A 23020-nucleotide genomic window follows, 5' to 3' on the forward strand; every position below is an offset into this window, starting at 1 on the left:
TTCATCAATGATTTCCCCTAATCAACTCCTGGTTATTGTAGGAGGCTGAAATTGCACTATTGTAGGAGGCTGAAATTGCACATAGGTCATGTGGTATTTTGCAGCCCTGAGCTCCTAACAGTTTCTTTTTTACAAGTGCTAAGGTAGAGTAAGGTGCGATCACAGAGCGGTATCAGGCTCCTGTAGTTGAGAGGCCACACACCAAGGGAGACATTTCAGTGAAATAAAAGAGACTTAGGGGGAGGATGCCAGTTCAAGTGTGGTTGGATATCGGTGGAAACTACCCCCATTCCTGTGCAGCCACAGTCCACCATTGATGAAGACACCATCTGGCAAGTAGAGGCATGCCACACCTCTCGGTTTTGATGGCCTTCTGTAATTTCTGCAACAGTGAAGCACAATATGTCCAGGTAATTGTGGTACCCTTTGCCAGGAAAGCCATCATTACTATGTCTTGCTGGTCCCTAAAAAACCATGAGGATGACCTTGCCCAGTGAGGGTTGGACACATGCCATTTTCAGAGATGGTGAGTCACAATGCTTCCACTGCTTCTGCTGGGCTTTAGTCTCTGGATCATAGTGATGGATCCATGTTTCATCCTATTTGCCTGATGGTGTCTTCATCAATGGTGGACTGGTTGCTAGACAAACACACTTGAACTGACAATGCCAGTGCTTGACTACATCATATGATGGGGAATCTTGCCCATAGGTCTCAATCATCTCGCTGAACACCTCCTGTGGTGTGTGCGGCCTTCTCAGATACAGGAACCTGATGACCGCTCTGCATTCAACTGGCTCAGTTATCGCACCTTACTCCACCTTAGCACCTATAAAAGAGAAACTGTTAAGAGTTCAGGGCTGCAAATTGCCACATGACCTATAGAGAGAGGTGTTGTTAAACGTGCAATTTCAGCCTCTTACAATAACCAGATGCTGGTCAAGGGAAATGTTTAATGAACAGCCCTCGTACAGATACCCTGAGAATACTGTATTTTAGATTGCTCCCTCAGGTGAAGCAACTTTTCTTTTTTTTTTTTTTAATCATGCTTCTACAAATGACACCTGTTCCTCTGGGGCACATAAACCTGATCAAAACAGAACTTCAAATTAAATCAAGTAAAACTATTGCACCGGATTCCCTCATGTGGCCTACTGTTAGGAAACAGTCTTGTGTGCTGTACAAGGCTGGTGTGTAGAGGGTTCTTGTGCATAAACTTTGCTACCATGAGTGCAAAAAAACCCCCAAAAAAACCAAAAAAACAAAACTATTATGTTATATGAAGCTTCAATGTTTTCATGCGAAACATTATAACGTGATACTGAGTAAGGTAAAGGATGAGTCCCATATTTTTAAAATGAATGTTAACCATTGGTGGAGGTCATGGCTTGGCCTTGCTATTGTCCTTGGCTTCAGCATAGTCTGGCTTCGAAGAAGAAGCTGAGGCTGGTTCGAGGCAGAAGCATTTATTTTATTTTTAACTTATTTTTTGCACTGTTTACTTCCCACCAAACAAAAAAGAGCCCCCATGGTAAATTTACGCATTTGGTGGTCTATGGATGCAATACTCGAATGCATCGTTTTCTAATCACCAACAGTTTATCTTACACACAGACACGTGCTATGCTCAGTGATGGGCATGGTTCTGCTAATCTGCTCATTAGCAATGCTAACTTTTTTGTTAGCTTTTCAGATAACTTCAAAAACAATCAGTGGACCAATTAGCTTCTGCTAAATTTAGTTCTGCTAATGTTTTTTTTTTTTTTAAACATAGAAACAGTGGAAAAACATTTGTAAACCCTAAAATCATACATGTTGGTTCCTGTCTGCTACGTATTCTGCAGCAGTCAGGCAGCTGGGAGGAGCTGAACTCAACTCTACCCTAGCAGAAGGGGCCAGGTTGCTCCAAAAAACAAACAAACAAAAAAAAAGTAGTTTACGTTCACAGCATATAGCGGTCCAGACATGAGGCAGACGTCCTGAAAAGGTAAACAGGTTTGACTTATGGTTTTGAATTATAAACCAAATTAATCCAGATAGTTTAACTACATTGTCAATTCTGTAATTTGTACAAAATGAAAATATAACATCTTTTAATTTTAAAATAATGCACTCCTGAAGTTTTGAACATTAACACACACAGATGCCAAAAGGCATTATGGGTAAACTGAGCTCCCGCTCATCACTGATTGGTTGATTCATTATATGTATAAAAAAAAAAAACCCAACACAAGATACTGTAACGTGTGTGTTGATTTTTACAAATTAATGTGCAACTGTAAAATATGTAATTTTTTCATTTGTAAAAAGACATTTGCAAAACTAATAATTCTGTTGTGATTCTGCAACAACCATGTGATATAACCGGGCGTCATTCACACTGCCATCCAGTACATGGCAGTGTTCTATGCATTTTGACCCATCTACTGGATGGCAATGTGAATGGTGCCCGGTTATATCACACGGTTGTTGCTGAATCACAACTTAAAAAGAATTTTCAGTTTTGCAAATGCCTCTTTTGAGAGTTCACATTAATGTAGATATTCTGTCTGGATTGATTTGGTTTATAAATCAAAACCATAAGTCAAACCTGCTTGCCTTTTGAGGACTTCGGCCTCATGTCTGGAACACTATGCTGTGAATGTCTCTTCCTTACAGCAGTGGGCAGGGCGCACAAACAGAAGCGCTGACTCGTTGACTGTGTTTGTGATCGTCATTGATTCTAACCAGAAGCGTTGGCGGTGCTTAAACTCAAAACCGGCTTGTCAGTAGCTGAGGGTGTACTGGAGACAATACTGAAAGTTAGTGGTTAACTGTAGCTTCCGCAAAAATTTTTTAGTGGTTTATCGGTTTAGCGTTATAAAAGTCAACTTTTTAGTAAGCTGATTAGCGGTTATCGAAGCTAACTCTTTGGTTAGCTGTGCCCACCGCTAGCTACGCTACACTATGACTACAAGTACTTATATGTAAAAGTTTTCCAAAACATCTGCGTCAGTACCTAAGCGTGATTATATTTCTTCACCCGGGTAACTTACTAATTAATGTCTGTACACTAAAGATTATACAAGGTCATGTCTGACTCATTTGGCTGTGAATTGAAATTACATATGAGTCTATGGAAACAGGCTGCTGCAACTGAGAAAGACTTTGGATAATACTCGGCCTTGAGTAGTGACTTGGCCTCTGAGACCCAGGACTGACTCAGCCTTGGGCAAGGTGGGCTTGACTACAACACTCAATTTAACTGTGCTTAGGGGAGGTTCTACTTCAAGCTGCACATGTACGAGTTGAGGTAGGGTGGCCAGTTCCTTTCCTTGCCACCTTATACCTTCCCCAAGTATTAGTCATGTGCCCCTTTTACTGTTGGGTGGGTGGTAGATTGGCATCAGATGCCAGTCCAAGCCAGGATTCCATCCAGCAACCTGGAAAGAAGGCCGGTGTCGCAGACCGAACAGTACCTCCCCTAAAAATTGGTCTGCCCTGCCTTCACTGCGCATGCATCATTTTGGACCACAGCGGCATGTCTGACTGAGTCTGACTCTCTACACACAAAGCGATCAAAGGGAATAATGTGATTATTAACCATCAGATGACAAAGTAAAACCTCTTAAACCATTCTAAAGTCAGATTTAAGCAGAAACGGGGTGATAATCACCTCATTTTGTTACTATGCTCCGAAATAACGTAGGTGCAGCAGCATGTCAAACGTTTGGCGTGCTGCTGTGCTCTGACTGGCCGCCATCTTTTATTATGTAATAAGAATGAATTTATGTTGAAATGATTGCTGCACAAAAGATATCTATTGCTGAAATAGATTATACTGGAGTGCAGTTTTAAGCAGAAACGACATGATAGTCGGTGGGTCGCTGCTTAGAAATGAGGCATGTGCAGTGAAGACAGGGTGGACTGATTTTTAGGGGGGGACCATTCGGTCGGCGACACCGGTGCGCCAACCGCTGAGCCCCCGATACTGAGTGAGTGAAGGTTTCTTTAATGACTGCTGCTGATCACAGTGGGATCAGTTCAGCTTTAACAGCTGGAGAGATTTCTGAAGTGATATTTTGTCTGCACACTCGTTCAGTGTGGTCTGTCACCTGTGATGCCACATTGTGTAACTGTGCACACATATTCATATAATGAACTGTGAGGAGTTTTTAGATTTTCCTGCTTCAATGTTAATAGCATTTATTGCTGTGTGTACACATGCACAATTGCACATACAGGCCTGCTCTTGTAGAGACCCTCTGCCACAAAGAATAAGATTAATTTATTGCTCAGCAATCTATGGTTAAACTACAGTTTTTAGTTTTCTGCCTAAATAATATTTCTAGCAGACTCTAATTCATGCAGTTTTTCTTATACATCTTGTACATGTATGCACATATTCATGAAGGTCACATGACAGAATACAGAGATATGGTCGCTGAGTTTATAACAGTGCTGCTGTGCAGACATACTCCATCAGAAATCTCTCCAGCTGTGATCAGCTGCTGCAGTCATTAAAAAAAACCTCCACTCACTCCTGACAGCATGTTATAATGTGTTACTGCTATTTTTTTTTAAACTACTGTTGTAGCAATACACTTCCACAATTAGTCACATGGTGGTATAGAATAGATATTATTTGAGAACTGTGGAGTACATAGTGTGAAGAGCTGCGAGGCTTCGTTTTGCTCATAAATTTCATTGAGCATGACCTCGGTGTGGTAAGAAACATAAAAGTGGCGGCTGACAAAAACCTAATCCTCTCTAACACCTCACCTCTGGCAGGGAGATGTTCTTAGGATGTGCCACTGCACCTAAAACCGTAAGAACAGTACATAACTGATTCAAATTGATCGTCCCAGTTAGATGTGTTTTGGCAGTTTCATTAATAAAGGAGAGCAAATGCAAAGAGAATAAAAAAAGACAAAGAATGAAGACGTGAAGAAAACAGGATAAAATACAAATGAGCAGGCGTGCACGTAACAGGTCCTCATGGTGCTTGTGTGTGCTAAAAATGAATGATGAGCAGCAGAAAACACAGAGCTTTTCTTACAAGCTGTCACAGCTTTCCTCCTGAGAAGTGCTTCACTCCGTGTGTTCTGCTGCATATTTATTTTTAGCACCATGAGCACCAGTTGTGTGCACGCCTGCAAATGAATGCTTTAACATGACCCATGTTGCTGGTGTCTAGGTAAAAAGTGAAGCTTCATTTTCACAGTAAATTAAATGTTAATGTAAAAAATGTGGACAGCTGAGTTCTAAAGTGCATTTCCAATGGTAACAGGCTGCCACAGAAGAAATATCTCACGTGTCAACATTTCAACAATAACAACAATGGTCAATATGATTAATTAATAACAATAAAAAAAAAGGCCACATTGTGTGATTGAAGTAAAATCAGCTCTTTGTGGCTGTTGGTCTTCTATATGTGCTCTGGGACCGTCTCCAGTGCTTCCGCTGGGTCTCTGTCCACATCCACGTTCTGGCAAACAGATTCAAACAGTGTGTCAAATCCCACTGTTATGCTGGTACTTATAAGGAAACTGCACAAATCTACATTTTCTCATAATGTGATGCTCGGGGGAATTTCTGTACTACATATGAAGTGACAAAAAAAAAAAAAATTCAAGACTTTTCCCCTCTTCAATCAGCTCTTTGATTTATTTACATAGGTTCAAAACCAGTCACCTCAAGGTGCTATACCGTAAACCTTACCCACCCCATGAGCAAGCACACTGGGGACAAGGTTAAGGAAAAACATCAACCAGACCAGAGTCAGCATGGTGACCATCCGCTACGGCCATTTTCTCACAGACCCAATCACATGATGCACTTTTTTACCACTCTCTATTTCTGAAAAACACCTGTAAATCACTAGAAAGAGGCTATTAAAGGAAATACTTGTAAATTTATAACAACAAACCTTTTGCTTACTGTACAGTCTCCTCTTAAAGTATTGGAACCACAAGGCCAAGTAATTTATTTAATTATTGTTTTTTTTTTGTTTTTTTTTTTGTTTAGCTGTAAACTGAATACATCTGGGTTTGATCTCAAAAGTTGAATTAGAAAGGCAAAGGCTATTCGCCCAACCGCTGGGCAGATCAGTCATACAATGAACATTACATGCCCAACCGTTGGGCAGATACAGTGAGGAAAATAAGTATTTGAACACTCTGCGATTTTCCAAGTTCTCCTACTTAGAAATCATGGAGGGATCTGAAATTTTCATCTTAGGTGCATGTCCACTGTGTGAGACATAATCTAAAAAAACAAAAAAAAAACATCTGGAAATCACAATGTATGATTTTTTATTTTATTTGTATGTTACTGCTGCAAATAAGTATTTGATCCCCTACCAACCAGCAAGAATTCTGGCTCACACAGACCTGTTAATTTTTCTTTAAGAAGCCCTCTTATTCTGCACTCTTTACCTGTATTAACTGCACCTGTTTAAACTTATCTGTATAAAAGACACCTGTTCACACACTCAATCAATCACACTCCAACCTGTCCACCATAGCCAAGACCAAAGCGCTGTCTAAGGACACCAGGGACAAAACTGTAGACCTGCACAAGGCTGGGATGGACTACAGGACAACAGGCAAGCAACTTGGTAGAAGAAAACAACTGTTATGATTATTTATTAGAAAGTGGAAGGAACACAAGATTTCTGTCAATCTCCCTCGGTCTGGGATTCCATGCGAGATCTCACTTTGAGGCATGGGAGAAGGTCATGTGGTCAGATGAGACCAGAATAGAGCTTTTTGGAATCAACTCCACTTACCATGTTTAGAGGATGAGAACAACCCCAAGAAAACCATCCCAACCGTCAACCATGGGGGTGGAAACATACACTGGGGGTGCTCTTCTGCAAAGGGGACAGGATGACTGCTCCATATTGAAGGGAGGATGGATGGGATCATGTATTGAGAGATTTTGGCAAACAACTTCCTTCCCTCAGTTAAGAGCATTGAAGATGGGTCACGGTTGGGTCTTCCAGCATGACAATGACCCCAAACACACAGCCAGGGCAACAAGGAGGGGCTCCGTAAGAAGCATTTCAAGGTCCTGGAGTGGCCTGGCCAATCTCCAGACCTGAACTCAATAGAAAATCTTTGGAGGGAGCTGAAACTCCAAACCTGAAAGATTTGGAGAAGATCTGTATGGAGGAGTGGACCAAAATCCCTGTTGCAGTGTGTGAAAACCTGGTGAAAAACTACAAGAAACATTTGACCTCTGTATTTGCAAACAAAGACTACTGTACCAAATATTAACATTGATTTTCACAGGTGTTCAAATACTTATTTGCAGCACTAATATACAAATAAATTATTAAAAAATCATACATTGTGATTTCCGGATTGTTTTTTTTTTTAAATTACACTCAACAAAAATATAAATGCAACACTTTTGGTTTTGCTCCCATTTTGTATGAGATGAACTCAAAGATGTAAAACTTTTTCCACATACACAATATCACCATTTCCCTCAAATATTGTTCACAAACCAGTCTAAATCTGTGATAGTGAGCACTTCTCCTTTGCTGAGATAATCCATCCCACCTCACAGGTGTGCCATATCAAGATACTGATTAGACACCATGATTAGTGCACAGGTGTGCCTTAGACTGTCCACAATAAAAGGCCACTCTGAAAGGTGCAGTTTTATCACACAGCACAATGCCACAGATGTTGCAAGATTTGAGGGAGCGTGCAATTGGCATGCTGACAGCAGGAATGTCAACCAGAGCTGTTGCTCCTGTATTGAATGTTCATTTCTCTACCATAAGCCGTCTCCAAAGGCGTTTCAGAGAATTTGGCAGTACAACCAACCAGCCTCACAACCGCAGACGTGTAACCACACCAGCTCAGGACCTCCACATCCAGCATGTTCACCTCCAAGACCGTCTGAGAGCAGCCACTCGGACAGCTGCTGGAACAATCGGTTTGCATAACCAAAGAATTTCTGCACAAACTGTCAGAAACCGTCTCAGGGAAGCTCATCTGCATGCTCGTCGTCCTCATCGGGGTCTCGACCTGACTCCAGTTTGTCGTCGTAACCGACTTGAGTGGGCAAATGCTCACATTCGCTGGCGTTTGGCACGTTGGAGAGGTGTTCACTTCATGGATGAATCTCGCTTCACACTGTTCAGGGCAGATGGCAGACAGCGTGTGTGGCGTCGTGTGGGTGAGCGGTTTTCTGATGTCAATGTTGTGGATCGAGTGGCCCATGGTGGCGGTGGGGTTATGGTATGGGCAGGCGTCTGTTATGGACGAAGAACACAGGTGCATTTTATTGATGGCATTTTGAATGCACAGAGATACCGTGACAAGATCCTGAGGCCCATTGTTGTGCCATACATCCAAGAACATCACCTCATGTTGCAGCAGGATAATGCACGGCCCCATGTTGCAAGGATCTGTACACAATTCTTGGAAGCTGAAAATGTCCCAGTTCTTGCATGGCCGGCATACTCACCGGACATGTCACCCATTGAGCATGTTTGGGATGCTCTGGACCCGGTATATGACAGCGTGTACCAGTTCCTGCCAATATCCAGCAACTTCGCACAGCCATTGAAGAGGAGTGGACCAACATTCCACAGGCCACAATTGACAACCTGATCAACTCTATGCGAAGGAGATGTGTTGCACTGCATGAGGCAAATGGTGTTCACACCAGATACTGACTGGTATCCCCCCCAATAAAACAAAACTGCACCTTTCAGAGCGGCCTTTTATTGTGGGCAGTCTAAGGCACACCTGTGCACTAATCATGGTGTCTAATCAGCATCTTGATATGGCACACCTGTGAGGTGGGATGGATTATCTCAGCAAAGGAGAAGTGCTCACTATCACAGATTTAGACTGGTTTGTGAACAATATTTGAGGGAAATGGTGATATTGTGTATGTGGAAAAAGTTTTAGATCTTTGAGTTCATCTCATACAAAATGGGAGCAAAACCAGAAGTGTTGCATTTATATTTTTGTTGAGTGTATGTCTCTCACAGTGGACATGCACCTAAGATTAAAATTTCAGACCCCTCCATGATTTCTTAGTGGGAGAACTTGCAAAATTGCAGGGTGTTCAAATACTTATTTTCCTCACTGTAAATATGTCTTACCTTATTCGCCCAACCGTGCTGTGATACAGTATTTGACATGTTTTGTGCATCTAAACTGTTTTTTACACCACTTTTTTAAGCCTCTATTGGGGCATGAAAAGCGGCGTATGTTTGACACATTTAACTGTGGCGTCTTTAATAACTGAGAAAAAAAAAACACCGCAATGGATGAAAGCAAACTTCATAAACATTTTGAACAGAAGCTTGTTAACGACGATGAAACAGTTCTTATGAACAAAATACTGCTTGTTGCCTGAAAGATGGTGTTAGTTTGACACAGTTCCCTGGGTGTGATGAGCCAAACAGAACCGCTTTAGATCACAGCCCCTCCGCAGGCTGCGAACCCTCCCGCAGCCAGAGAAAATATCTGCCCTTTTTCCCTGCGTTGAAACCGGAAGTGAACTTACAAGCATGCTCATTGGTCGGTTGTGGTTGGGCGTATGCTCGCGTATTTACTTTATTGAACCAACAGTTGGACATACAGCCACTCCGAATTTGACAATTGGCGAGAACTGGATGGGCACAAAGAGTGAAGACAGTTCAGGTTTTCATTTCAGCTGAGCAGCTCAGCAGGAGATTTCACAGACCACTAGAGCACCGCAATCGTAGAGCACAAACCTCTGCCAACCCTAGTTTCCAATTCCACAAATTTTTACCTTGGAAAAAGTTTCAAGGTCAAAGTCCTGTTAAAGTGGCTTTTCATAAGCTATATTAGATCTGATCACATGTCAGTAGTATGTATTTAGTTCATACACTTTAAGTTTTTTTTTGTGGTGGTGTCAGTTTTTTTTTTCCAACTTTTTCCATTTCTGAATTCTTTTTCAGATAATTTTCACAGAACATTGGTTATCTCTGCTGTGCACAATTAGTCACTGCTTTCTGGCACTTGGTTTCTGACTGATAACTAACTGGAAGGTAGACAAACAGGCATAAAACTAGAACCTCCATCCAATAAGCCTTTTCACACTGGGAATGTGCATGCGTGACCAGGTTGGTTCAAAGGTCGAGAGGTGTAAAAACATAAACAGACGCTCACTCGGTCAGTGACATCGTCAGTCAAACAACTGTCTAAACCCATAATAAACATAATTTTACAGATGCTTATAAGGAGTGAAAATGCAACTGTTTTACCAAGACATTACAATATAAATATTATAAATAATGTCCTTTGAGATTGCCCCAAACACTTTCTCCACACCATGAAATGCACAAGAAAATTAAGCTGCTGGAGAAAATTTCTCTATGCTTCGGAGCAATTAGAGATGGTTTTATCAGCCAATCTCTGACAGCAAATGATTAATCAGCTATGAAATACAGTAATTATTTTATATAATGCATTGTCCAGCTGCACACAGTGCGGCATCCAGCGGGTCGCGTTGGATTGAACTGTGCGGCAGTACCATCAAATCATGCCACTCTTATCATCCAGCCAGTCGGACTCAAGTTCGGATCGGGCTGGGGAATGATTTGCCGTTGTGATCTTTTGAAAGGGCAGCGTAATCTGTCGCCTTGGTCTGTTGTGATACAAATCAGTGCGTTTTATCCCACCTGTTATTCATTGATCCCAATCACAGGCACATGAATAAACATAGCCTAATAAATGACACAGAACATGCAGGGATATGGACCAGGCAGTTACTTCATGATTATTTACACCATTCAGCTGCCATTCACCAACCAGATCCATGATTAATTTGATTTTATTCTTCATGAATAATTTTATTTCACACTCTCGGAAATACAAACGTAGTGCAGAAGATTTATAGAGGTCTGCAAAGTGAAACAGTGATCATCTGATTCTATGTTTACAAATAGACAGCCATGGACACCAATACCACATTTTCACAAAAAATCTCAAGGAATCAACACGCCAACGGGAAAATTTTTTTGGAGAGTAAATAGACCTGAAAATGCACCAGAATGCATCTGAGATTTCATTTTTTTTTCTGTGGGAGAGCCCCCAAACGCCGCCAAGGGCTTCGGGCCTTCCACCCTTGCCAAAAACGTTTTTGTTCCTCATGCCTTACTTTCATCACTGGTGACTGAGGCACTTTTGATTAAGATTTAATTAAGATATAATGCAAAATGTTCATCAAATGGGCTTTTCAAAATTAAATTCAAACGTCCACAAAATCCACAATCCAGGTAAATCAAACTTTGTCAGGTGATAGTGCGTGCCAGTCTGCACCTCACTTTCAAATATGAGAGTGATTAGGGCACATTTGGTTAAAATATAAAATAAACATTAAATTGGGTTTTCAATGTTTAAATAGCCACAAAATCTGTAATCCAGATCAACCTTTGTCAGGCGATAAAGGATACCATCCGACATAATGCTCTCAAATACGAAAGAAATTGAATCTTTTTTGATAGTTATGATTTTTTGAAAATTCATTCAATGTTGAAGGATAGGGATTTTTCCAATTTTCCACATTTTTTCCAGACTTTTACCTATGACCTTGAAAATTTAATCAGTTCTTGCCTATCAGGATATGAAGCCTCTGTAAAAATGTCATAATATATGAAAAATTGTGGGCTACAGGCAAACCATGCAAACGTGTCGCTGGTAAAACTCAATTTACGATCATTAATTCTAGCATGAACACCCGCAAATGATGAGACACAACAGGGTTATTCCCATTCTAATCCAGTTTCATTGTTTGCATGGTTTATTTTTCTGTAAGTAATTCGGTTGGTGAATCATTGTGAAATGGTGTGGTCCGCTCATCAAAGGTTACCGTAGCAACAGCATCTTCAAACTAGAAATTCTGTGAGCAGATCCACAAATTTGTCCATCTCATCAGCTGCACTGATTTAAATCCACGGTAAATCCGTCAATCAATCCAGTTCAATCCATTCATATACAAATAATGAATGTTTATGAGTTCAGTGGTACAAATATTTCACCGATTTAAATATTCGTTCCATTGAAAGAATGTAAAAACATTCATTATTTGATTTATATGGCTAAAATAGATCCTTATCATTTGATAGCTTATTCATTTATAAGCAACAGAAAAGGGACTCACATTTTGGTGTTTCACTGCTGCTAAAGTCCAAATTGTAATGTGTAGTCCAGTGATGCTGTGCACTGACTTCGGACTTCCATAAAAAAAGACTTTGTCTAGTTCCTCAGTCCAACCAAAAATCACGTCAGCTTTTCATCTGAACAGCTCTTCATGCATCCAGACGGCTTACAGCGGCGTGGATTTTGTGTGTGTGTGTTAGAAGAACTAGTACCGTCAGTTAGCTCAATCAAATCCTCATCTCTCTTGTGTCATTGTCCTGCATGCATGCGGTGCACAGGCACACTCGCACAACCGGGTCGATGCTTGTGCACGTACACTACTACTACTACAAAAAAAGACTGTGTATATCCTCAGTGCAGCAAAAAAAAAAAAAAAAATCACATCAGAAATAGTCCAGCTTTTCATTCTAACTTCCTGCTAACAGCCTCCAGACAGCTTACAGCGCAGTGGATTTGTTTTGTGTGTGCATGCACATGCGGGGGTGTGCATGTGTGCGCGTGCAGAGTACAATGGTACCAAGAGTATGGAACCAAATTTGCACTCTAAATGGAACCAAATTTGCACTCTAAATGCAATGCAACACAAATGGGACGAATAATCCATGTCACGTGACATACAAAGCACCAATCAAATGACAAGAGTCCACTCAGCCTTTATATAAATCCACTTATTTCTGCAGCGTCGTTGCAGCTGAGAGCACCATTATTGACACCTGCATCGCAACACATTCACGGCGCAGAGTTATACATCAAATGTGAAACAGTCGACTTATTTTGCCACTGTCTACTCAATATTTTATGGTCTGAAATCTCATACGTTTAACCAATCAGATTTGCAGAACAAATGTAACTGGATCAGAATAAGGTTTTCACCCCTGTTTGTCTGTTTGTGAACAGCCTGTAGCCCACATTTTTCATATATTATGAAATTGTTATAGAGGCTTCATATCCTGATAGGCAAGAAGTGATTCAATTTTCAAGGTAATAGGTCAAAGTTTGGAAAAACTTTGGAAAATTGGAAAAATCTCTATCCTTTAACATTTAATGAATTTAAAAAAAATTCATAACTGTCAAAAAAGATCAAATTTCTTTCATATTTGAGAGCATTATGTCGGATGGTAACCTTTATCGACTGACCAAGGTTGATCTAACACATCGCCGGTAAAACTCAATTTGCGACCATTAATTCCAGCATGAACGTCCGCAAATCATCAGACACAACAGGGTTATTCCCTAATTACGCCAACAAAGTAATAATGGGTAAGGGTAATGAGGAGTTTAAGTCGAGGGGAGGAACTCAATAGCAAATCCACCTGTTGAGGTGATCAGCTGCCAGGAAAACCTGCACCACAAAAGCTCACAAGACCGAAGCTCACACCCTTATTGAAAAAAAGGACAAAAGTTCACATCACAAAATTTTTGTTATTTTGTTTATTATACCCAAACATTTACATATCGCATTAGATTTATCACATGATATTATACATATAAAATAGCACAAATTCTAGATATTACATGAAATCCAACTAATTCATTGTAGTCGGATGCAGTGCCCCACTGCAATGAGGAAGTCAGCCATAGACCTACGCTCAGCCGTGAAGTCCCAGCAGGGGGTCTTGGAGGCGCTTCTGAAGCTCAACACATTATCGTTGCTTTTGCTTCTTGATCACCTGCCCTCTAGTGTGCTGAAGTAGTTGTGTGCTGACTGAGGCGTAGTCTTTACGGAGCCCATCCACAACAGTCCAAATGAGCAGTAGTGATGCCCGATGAGCTGGCAGAAGGAAGAATTTCAGTCCTCACATGCATTGTTGGTCCTATCTCCTCCCTCCAGGGTGGCCTGATGCACGTTCCAGATGGGGGTGCCAAACCAAAAAATATTTAAAGTATTTTACTTACTTCAATCACATAAGTCTAGTCCATTAAATTGAAGGGATGATGCTCAATCAGAAATCTGGAGGTTGTGTGACTTCTTGAGGGCAGCACATATATACAAATGTATGACCCAATAACATTGTGAGACTGAACAATAGGACCCAATCAGTATGTTCATGCGGTCGAACAAAAAAATTATAGGTTTTATGGTGATAACAAAAAATTGTTGTAATTCTGCAACAGTGGGTCTTAAAGGGTTAAATGTGTACACTGAGGAAAACTAGGTGTGAACAACTCTAAAAGATTAACTCAAATGTGTAAAGTGAGGAGAAAAACTGTTTTAACACAATATTTGTTATGTTTGTGATCTTTTGTATTATATCTTTTTAAAAAAATGTGAGCTTTTGTCCTTTTTCATTAAGGGTGTGAACTTAATGTTGTCTTGTGAGCTTTTGTCATGGAATCCCTTGGCACTTCATGTCTAGGGAGGTCTTCCAGGTGCATGTAACTGGGAAAAGGCCTTTGATGAAAGACTCTGGACATGCTGAAGGGTTTATATCTCCATGCTAGCTTGGGAATGCCTCGAGATCCCCAGAAAGTCTTAGAAAGCTTGCTTGAAGATAGGAAGTGTAGACGTGATCTGCTGCCACTACGACTCGGATAAGTGGCAGTAAATGAATGAATGTTCCAAAAGCAGTCATACAAGAAAAAGACATAACAATACGTCCACCATGCTTGATGAAATGTGGACAGTGCATACATCACTAAAGGAACCACAAACCCCTTAAGATGAATAAAATGGAGATTTACGAGGTCTATTAGAAAAGTATCCAACCTTATTATTTTTTTCAAAAAACATATGGATTTGAATCACGTGTGATTACATCAGACATGCTTGAACCCTCGTGGGCATGCGAGAGTTTTTTCACGCCTGTCGGTTACGTCATTCGCCTGTGGGCAGGCTTTGAGTGAGGAGTGGCCCACCCTCTCGTCGATTTTTTCATTGTTTAGGAATGGCTCAGAGACTGCTGCTTTGTTTGATAAAAATTTTTTCAAAAACTGTAAGGCACAACTGAGTGGACACCATTCAATAAATTCAGCTGGGTTTCGTTGAAAATTTTAACGGCTGATGAGAGATTTTGGTCTGGTAGTGTCGCTTTAAGGACGGCCCACGGTGCCTGACGGCGATCTGCGCTCTGAGGCAGCGTCATCTCGCTGTTTCAAGTTGAAAACTTCCACATTTCAGGCTCTGTTCACCCAGTAAGTCGTCAGAGAACAGAGAACTTTCAGAAGAAGTCGGCATGAGGAGTTTATGCGGACATTCCATTGTTAAAGACCATTTTGTAATGAAAGAACGTGCGGGCAGAGTCGCATGTCGGGCCGCACCCGACCGCGGGGGGTCGCGACAGGAAAAACACCTCCGTTGGGAAACTTAACGGGCAAGTTGGAACATGCCCAAGCTGTTAAACAATTTCTCAGTTACTCACTTGTTGAAAGCCATTAAAAGCCGCCTGAATTTTACAAATGGTTTTCAACACGGAGGTGTTTTTCCTGTCGCGGCGCACACAGATTTGCGGCGTCGTCACGGAAACGACTCGGCGAATTTGCGCGCACGTTCTTTCATTACAAAATGACCTTTAACAGTGGAATGTCTGCATAAACTCCTCATGCCGGCCTCTTCTGAATCTTCTCTGTTCTCTCACGACGTCCTGGGTCAACAGAGCCTTAAATTAGGATGATTTCAGCTCGAAACAGCCAGACGACGTCGTCTGGGAGCGCTGCACAACGTCCCGCTCCGTGCGAAGTCCTTAAAGCGACAGAAACACCCCATAATCTCTCATCAGCCGTTAAACATTTCATCGAAAACCAGCTGAATTTCTCGAATAGTGTCCACTCGGATATTCCTCACAGGTCCTGAAAAAAGTTTGATAAAGCAACGCACGCCGTCTCGAGCAGCGTCTCAAACAAAGGAATTCAGCCGAGAGGGCTGGACCAGTGCTCACTCAAAGCCTGCCCACAGGGAAATGACGTCACCGACACGCGTGAAAAAACTCATGCATGCGCACGAGGGTTCAAGCATGATTGGTGTAATGGCATGTCATTCAAATCCATATAGTTTTTTTTTTTATAAAACTGCCGGTTAGTTTTATAAGATACCTTGTATTTCAAAGGCTAAAGCAGCATTTAGGGTGATTACCCTTCAATCATCTCTAGTCAGCATGCAAAACAATAATTTTGCAATTAAAGTTTGTGTTCTTACTGACCACTGGTTTGTCCCTGTGTGTGTTGACAGCATCAATGTTCAAAAAGACAGACTCCACTTTACAACCTGTCAAACACAAATAGAGATGATGATTTATGCATGTGTTGGCTCAAAAAAGTATATTTGAGAAGTCTTGATGCAATTAACAGCTCTATCAACAAATATCAAAATCAATCAACAGATATCAAAAAGGAAAAAAATTTTTTAAATCACTGACCATATGCGACCGGGGTGAGTTTGAGGACCGTGTGAAGAGGACACTTCAAGTAAGGCAGTTCATCTGACACACACACACACACACACACACACACACACACACACACACACACACACACACACACACACACACACACACACACACACACACACACACACACACACACACACAAACAAACACACACAGAGAGAGAAGTACGATTCTATTATTGAATGACCCAATAACATTGTGAGACTGAACAATAGGACCCAATCATGTGGATGAACCAAAAAGAGGTTGGTGAAAGAACAACAGTTACGAAGTTACATATATTTTTAACATTTTAATGAAGTCAGTCCTTCCAACCATTTAAAACACCTGCTTGGGTAAAGAATATTTTGTCTAAGATGGTCTTGTACGAAAATACTGTACCTCCTGTTTACATGTGCCGTACCTTCAGCCAGTGGTGGGCACAGTTCCGCTCATCCGCTAACGTTTTCATTATCGGATTAGCTTTTCAGATAACTTTGAAAACCATCAGCGGACTAGTGATCTTCCGATAAATTTTGGTCCGATAAATTTTCGACTGCTAACCTATTTTTGCAGGCGTGGTGAACAAAGCTTAACAGTTACAAACATTTATGAAGTCTGAAATCAAAGATTTGAGTACCTACCTGTTAAATGTTTTGTAGCAGATGCACAGTTCTATCCTCTGCAAACTGGTTCCAGGAGAAAACTGCTTTCTCCTCTGCCAGCAGGAAAACTGTCACAGAAAACTGTCACAGAAAAGAAAAGCTAATTTCTTTTGCTCCCAATTCAGATCAGGGAGACAGACACCCTCTCTACTTTTAAGATTAGGCTTAAAACTTTCCTTTTTGCTAAAGCTTATACTTAGGGCTGGATCAGGTGACCCTGAACCATCCCTTAGTTATGCTGCTATAGACTTAGACTGCTGGGGGGTTCCCATAATGCACTGAGTGTTTCTTTCTCTTTTTGCTCTGTATGCACCACTCTGCATTTAATCATTAGTGATTGATCTCTGCTCCCCTCCACAGCATGTCTTTTCCTGGTTCTCTTCCTCAGCCCCAACCAGTCCCAGCAGAAGACTGCCCCTCCCTGAGCCTGGTTCTGCTGGAGGTTTCTTCCTGTTAAAAGGGAGTTTTTCCTTCCCACTGTCGCCAAGTGCTTGCTCACAGGGGGTCGTTTTGACCATTGGGGTTTTTACGTAATTACTGTATGGCCTTGCCTTACAATATAAAGTGCCTTGGGGCAACTGTTTGTTGTGATTTGGCGCTATATAAATAAAATTGATTGATTGATTGACTGATCCCATGCAGATGTGCTGGCAATATCACCCAAGTCATCCAGAGGTATACAGTTTTAACTAACAGTTTTAACTAATTTCGGACAAGTTATTTAAATTTACATTATGTCTGAAGTTTTCTAAAGTGAAAATATCAGATATATGTTTTAGTTTTCAAGTAATGCACTAATTTTGAAGGGTTTAGTGTGGACATTGTGTCTCCACAAAGTGCATTATGGGTAACCTCAGTACATTCACGACAGAAGAAATGCATTTGCAATGCTCTGATCAGGCTCCACATGGACAACAGCATTAAATCCTTTGTATATTGTGCCTAAAACTCTTGTGAATATTTTCTCTGGGTTTAAAGACGTTGTTATTGTGTTTGTTTTATGTAAAAATACCAGAAGAAGCACATGTTGCTTCTTCATTATTTTCAATTGGAGTCATTGTGAGCTGCAACGCTTCATGCTCCTTAACGTCTTGCTTTTGTCAAACACTGACTGTCCTCTTTGTTCCAGAGTAATATATATAAGATGTCTGAAATTCGGTTTGCGTTTATTAAATTCCACGCATCTTAAATGTAGCAGACACGGACAGGTTATTTATTTGGAATAATAAATGAGACAGATGATCCGTATGAAAATTGCAAGTTTTCAGGGTCTTTACTGCCATCTAGTGGCCAGTACTGTTCATGGCAGTATTCGCCCTAAGTACTAAGTGTCTGGGCACCAATAGATGGCAGTGTTCTATTTATTTTGACCCCGGTTATATCAGACAGTTGTCAAATCAACTTTTTGGCTTTGCAAATGGCTTTTCTTTTTTTTTTTTTACAAATAAAAAAAAATGGCATATTTTACAAAGCACATTTATATGTAAACACCAACACACACACTTCACATTAACGTGTTGGTTTTTACACAGAATGAATGAGTCAACGAATCAGTGTTAGCGGAGGCTCATTTACCCATAATCCCTTTGGCATTTGTCTGTGTTTGTTACAAAACTTCAGAATTAGTGCATTGTTTAAAATTAAAAGATATGTTATATTTTAACTTTGTACGAATGACAGAATTGACATTAATGGAGTTATTCTATCTGTATTAATTTCATTTACACTCCAAAACCATAAGTCAGCACTGCTTTATTTTCCAAGACCTCCGCCTCACGGCGACTTTGCTATTGAGTAGAGAGTTGAGCGCTACAGCTCCTCTCAGTTGCTTCACTGCTACAAGCTATGTAGTAAACAGGAGCTTTCAGCAGTGGGCAGGGCCCTCAAAGACAGAAGTGCTGACTCAGTGTTTGGGTCTAGTTGCCTTTGATGCTACCAGAAGCGATTCAGCTTGTTAGCTGCAAGTGTACTAGAGACACTACTGAAAGTTATTGGTTAGCTGTAGCTTTTGGGTGGTTTATTGGTTTAGCTTCATAAAAGTTAACTTTTCAGTTAGCTGATTATCTGTTATCAAAACTTTTTGGTTAGCTGTGCCCACCACTGCCCTCAGCAGAGTTCCAATAATTGAATATTAATACAATAACATGCTTTTGGAGGGCGGTATGCATTTTCAGAGGCCCGACGTTCAACTCGGGCGAATATCTGTCATTTTGGGCGACTGATCATGAACGGAGGGACACAGAAAATGCATACCGCACAACAAATGCATGTTATTTGCATTATTATCACTTTACTGAGATACACAACACGTAACGCGTACATGAACAGTAATTCACAAAGCTCCTTTTACAGCAGATTAGTTAAACAAACATATTATCAGACACTTCCAGGTTAGAGAAAAATGTGTGAGTGATCACCATCAAAAAGCCTTTAATTTTTTTTTAAGCCTTTCTAATAGGGGTGCAATGGTGCACCTCCCTCGTGGTTCAGTACAAATCATGGTTTCAAGATCACAGTACAGTTCAAATGACGGTGCACGTCTGTAAGGGCTCCTCATACACAGGACACGAGACATGCACAGAATTTAAAAGATAAAATATTATCACTTGAAATGTTCAACTGTTAGCCTGACTATCTACAATTTCGTCACATGAAAAAAAATGACACCTGATGTTTTTACATTGCACTTTGCCTCATCATAATAAAAGCAAACATCTGAACATGACAATATTACTCAGTCAATGTCCCACGACTGACATTGTTTTCTTAAATGGTACACAGCCCACAGTTTGGTACATTTAAAATATTGCAGTTCTTTGGGATGATGATACTTTCCAAGAAAACCCAATCCTTCTTCACATATTAGTGGATATGATTTAAAAAGTTACTATTTTTGTGTACTAATTGACAAGAAGTTATTGTATTTGTGTATCTCTCTCTCTTTCTCTCTCTGCATTCTTAAAGCAGCAGTGACCTTGGTGACCACAAGGCCAACAAACTGGCAGACAACCTCAGTTATGTAACTTCAGCCACAGCTGTTGTTGAATTATTTTCAGCAACAAGCCCAGACATGTTCAGCAGCTCACAAACAGGTGCAGCGTAGCTAGAAAGTATTCACAGCGTTTCAGTTTTTACACATTTTGTTATGTTACAGCCTTATTCCAAAATGGAGTAAATTAATTTTTTCCCTCAAAATTCTACTCCATAATGACAACATGAAAAAAGTTTTTTTTTTTCTTTCAAATTTATTAAAAATAAAAAACTAAGAAATCATATGTACCTAATTATTCACACTCTTCGTTCAGTACTTTGTTGATGCACCTTTGGCAACAATTACAGCCTCAAGTCTCCTTGAATATGATGCCACAAGCTTGGTGCACCGATCTTTGGCCAGTTTTGCCCATTCCTCTTTGCAGCACCTCTCAACCTCCATCCCTAAGCACACAGCCAAGATATCAAAGGAGTGACTTCAGGACAACTCTGTGAATGTCCTGGAGTGGTCCAGCCAGAGCCCAGACCTGAATCTGATCGAACATCTCTCGAGAGATCTGCAAATGGCTTTGCACTTGTGTGAAGCACCTTGAGGCAGCGTTGTTGTGATTTAGCGCTATATAAAGGAAAAAAAATTGAAACTAGGGATGCACCGATACCACTTTTCCCCAGACTGAGTACAAGTACGAGTACTTACATTTGGGTACTTGACAATACCGAGTACCAATACAAATACTTAATGATACCATTACAATTTTATGACTTTGAAAATGTTTTATTCATCAGTTGTTCCTTACTTTTTGAATGTAACTGCTACCAATATCATTTTCACTTAAATCATATAACTTCACTTTTTGACTCCAACAAATTGTGCTTTAACATTAACCGTGTGTTTCTTAACAAAGATGACACTGTCAGACATCTCAGTGAAATGTAACCTGTGGCACTGCAAAATATACACCAGGAAGAGAACTGAAACTGTCCGTCACTAACTTTACTTATGTCTGTGAGCACCAGTGTTGCCACAGTTACTTTGAAAAAGTAACTTGTTTTACTGATTACTTGCTTTACTGATTACTCAATTTTAAAAGTAACTAAGTTAGATTACTAGTTACTTTATTACTTACTTTCAGTAGCTGCTGATAGCACCCCCCTGCCACCTCAACATGAAAATGATAACCAGTTTTGCCAATGCTCACTTTATAGTCACCCTTTCTTGACCTCAATCAACATAAATAATTGTTTTATAAAAAATAACATAAAGACATCTTTCTTGACCTCATATTTAAATGTTGACAGCACTGTAACAGTAAAACTTACAATTTAAAGTCTACATCGTTTATAAATGTAACTATTAAATTCTATTCTATTATATTAAATTTGTTCTAATATTTTTCTTACATTTAAATTCTTTCTCAACATTTATTTGTTAAAATTATTATTATTATAGTATTAGTAGTAATTGTATGAAAAACTGTCTTCAAAAGTGGACCTTTAATCTAGGGGTGTGGAGGGGAAGCACGCCCCCCTCCCCTTTCTGCCTGGATTCGCCCCTGGATGGCTGTCTGAGCAGGAGGAATTGACAACGTGTATTTGAGGAAAAAGCACAACCAGATTGAGAGGTAGGGAATTTTTTTTTATGTTTTTCAGCATTTTTGTACATCATGTCATCCACAGAAAGAGACTTTAGGTGCATCTGGGTGGAAAAAACAAGCGCTATTAATGTGTGCAGATCAGCTGTTTTTAGCGAGAGCACAGATGGAGCGGCACAAAGTTTTAAAGAAAAAAAAAATGTCTCAGTAAAGCTCAGTGCAGGTGTGTTGCCGTCACCGAGCTTTGAAGGCAACAACTGTTTTTAACTCAGAGTTGCACTGCAGAAAACAGGTGAAAAACTCGCAGCATCAACCACTCTGGGCGAAGTGGGCAGTTCCGTCAAACAGCTACCTTCACCTGCCCCCGGGCTGCTGCGATCGACACGCAATACAAACACAATGCATTGAGAGACATCGCGGCAGGTTGACCTGAACTGTAAAATCTACGAAATAAACCTTTACTTTTTTCTAAATAAATTTTACTCACCTGCAGTCTTGTCCAGGAAGTAAGCCAGCAGACATCTCATAACAGCCTGATGACAGATGACTAAAACGTTCTCCTGCCTCTCCAGCTCCATGATGACCGGCTCCAGACGCTGCACAAGGTCCTCATAGGACTGATGCACAGACACAACACAGATACAAACCATTTGACACATTGATATTTTGCAGACACCCGTTATTACAGTTTTTCTGAATTGCTAAAATACTCAATTCCCTGAACCAAATTCTCAGTGGCCTGAAAGCATTTCCTGAATCAAGCAACTCTTTCGGCAAAACCTTAAGCAGTTTTCACCCAGTCAGACACAATTTAGAGCTCTTATGCAGTCTTTTTTGTAAAACTTTCTTATTCGGCCTATTGAGATATCCCATAATCCCCTGCACGCCAGAGGGTCACTGCAGTCAAAACAACATAGAGAATCCACATGACAACAATTCCAAATGCACATGATACTACCAAAATGTGATTTTAATGCTTTTCATCATGTTACTAAGAGGCTGCATGCATGATACCCTGAAAACTTGCTAAAACAAATATTCCAAATAATCTGTCTCTGCTACGTTTAATCTGTGTGGAATTTAATAAACAAAAAACAAATTTTAGACATCTTATAGATATATTACAGGACAAACAGTGCTGTAAAGGACAATAAGCAGGACGTTAAAGAGCAAACTTCACTTTCCCTCACAATGGCATGAACAGGAAGCGATTGCGGTGCACAGCAACTCCCACTGAACATAACGGAGAAACAACCTGAGCTTCTCGTATGTTT

The 23020-nt window shown here is 40.5% G+C and overlaps 1 protein-coding gene across 2 annotated transcripts in view; it reads right to left on the minus strand.

The window, feature by feature from the left end:
• Positions 1–4159: 4159 nt before the first annotated feature.
• si:dkey-96f10.1 (6-phosphofructo-2-kinase/fructose-2,6-bisphosphatase) overlaps positions 4160–23020 on the minus strand; it is a 108108-nt gene continuing 89247 nt past the window's right edge. For both annotated transcript variants that reach the window (XM_034172040.1, XM_034172039.1), the window contains exons 11-14: positions 22234–22363; positions 16490–16552; positions 16274–16338; positions 4160–5467 (exon numbers count right to left, since the gene is read on the minus strand). In XM_034172040.1, coding sequence (XP_034027931.1) covers positions 5408–5467; positions 16274–16338; positions 16490–16552; positions 22234–22363 — 318 coding nt within the window. In that variant the 3' untranslated portion in view covers positions 4160–5407. The remainder of the gene's footprint in view (positions 5468–16273; positions 16339–16489; positions 16553–22233; positions 22364–23020) is intronic.

Source organism: Thalassophryne amazonica, chromosome 6, assembly GCF_902500255.1.
Source record: "Thalassophryne amazonica chromosome 6, fThaAma1.1, whole genome shotgun sequence".
Taxonomy (NCBI): domain Eukaryota; kingdom Metazoa; phylum Chordata; class Actinopteri; order Batrachoidiformes; family Batrachoididae; genus Thalassophryne; species Thalassophryne amazonica.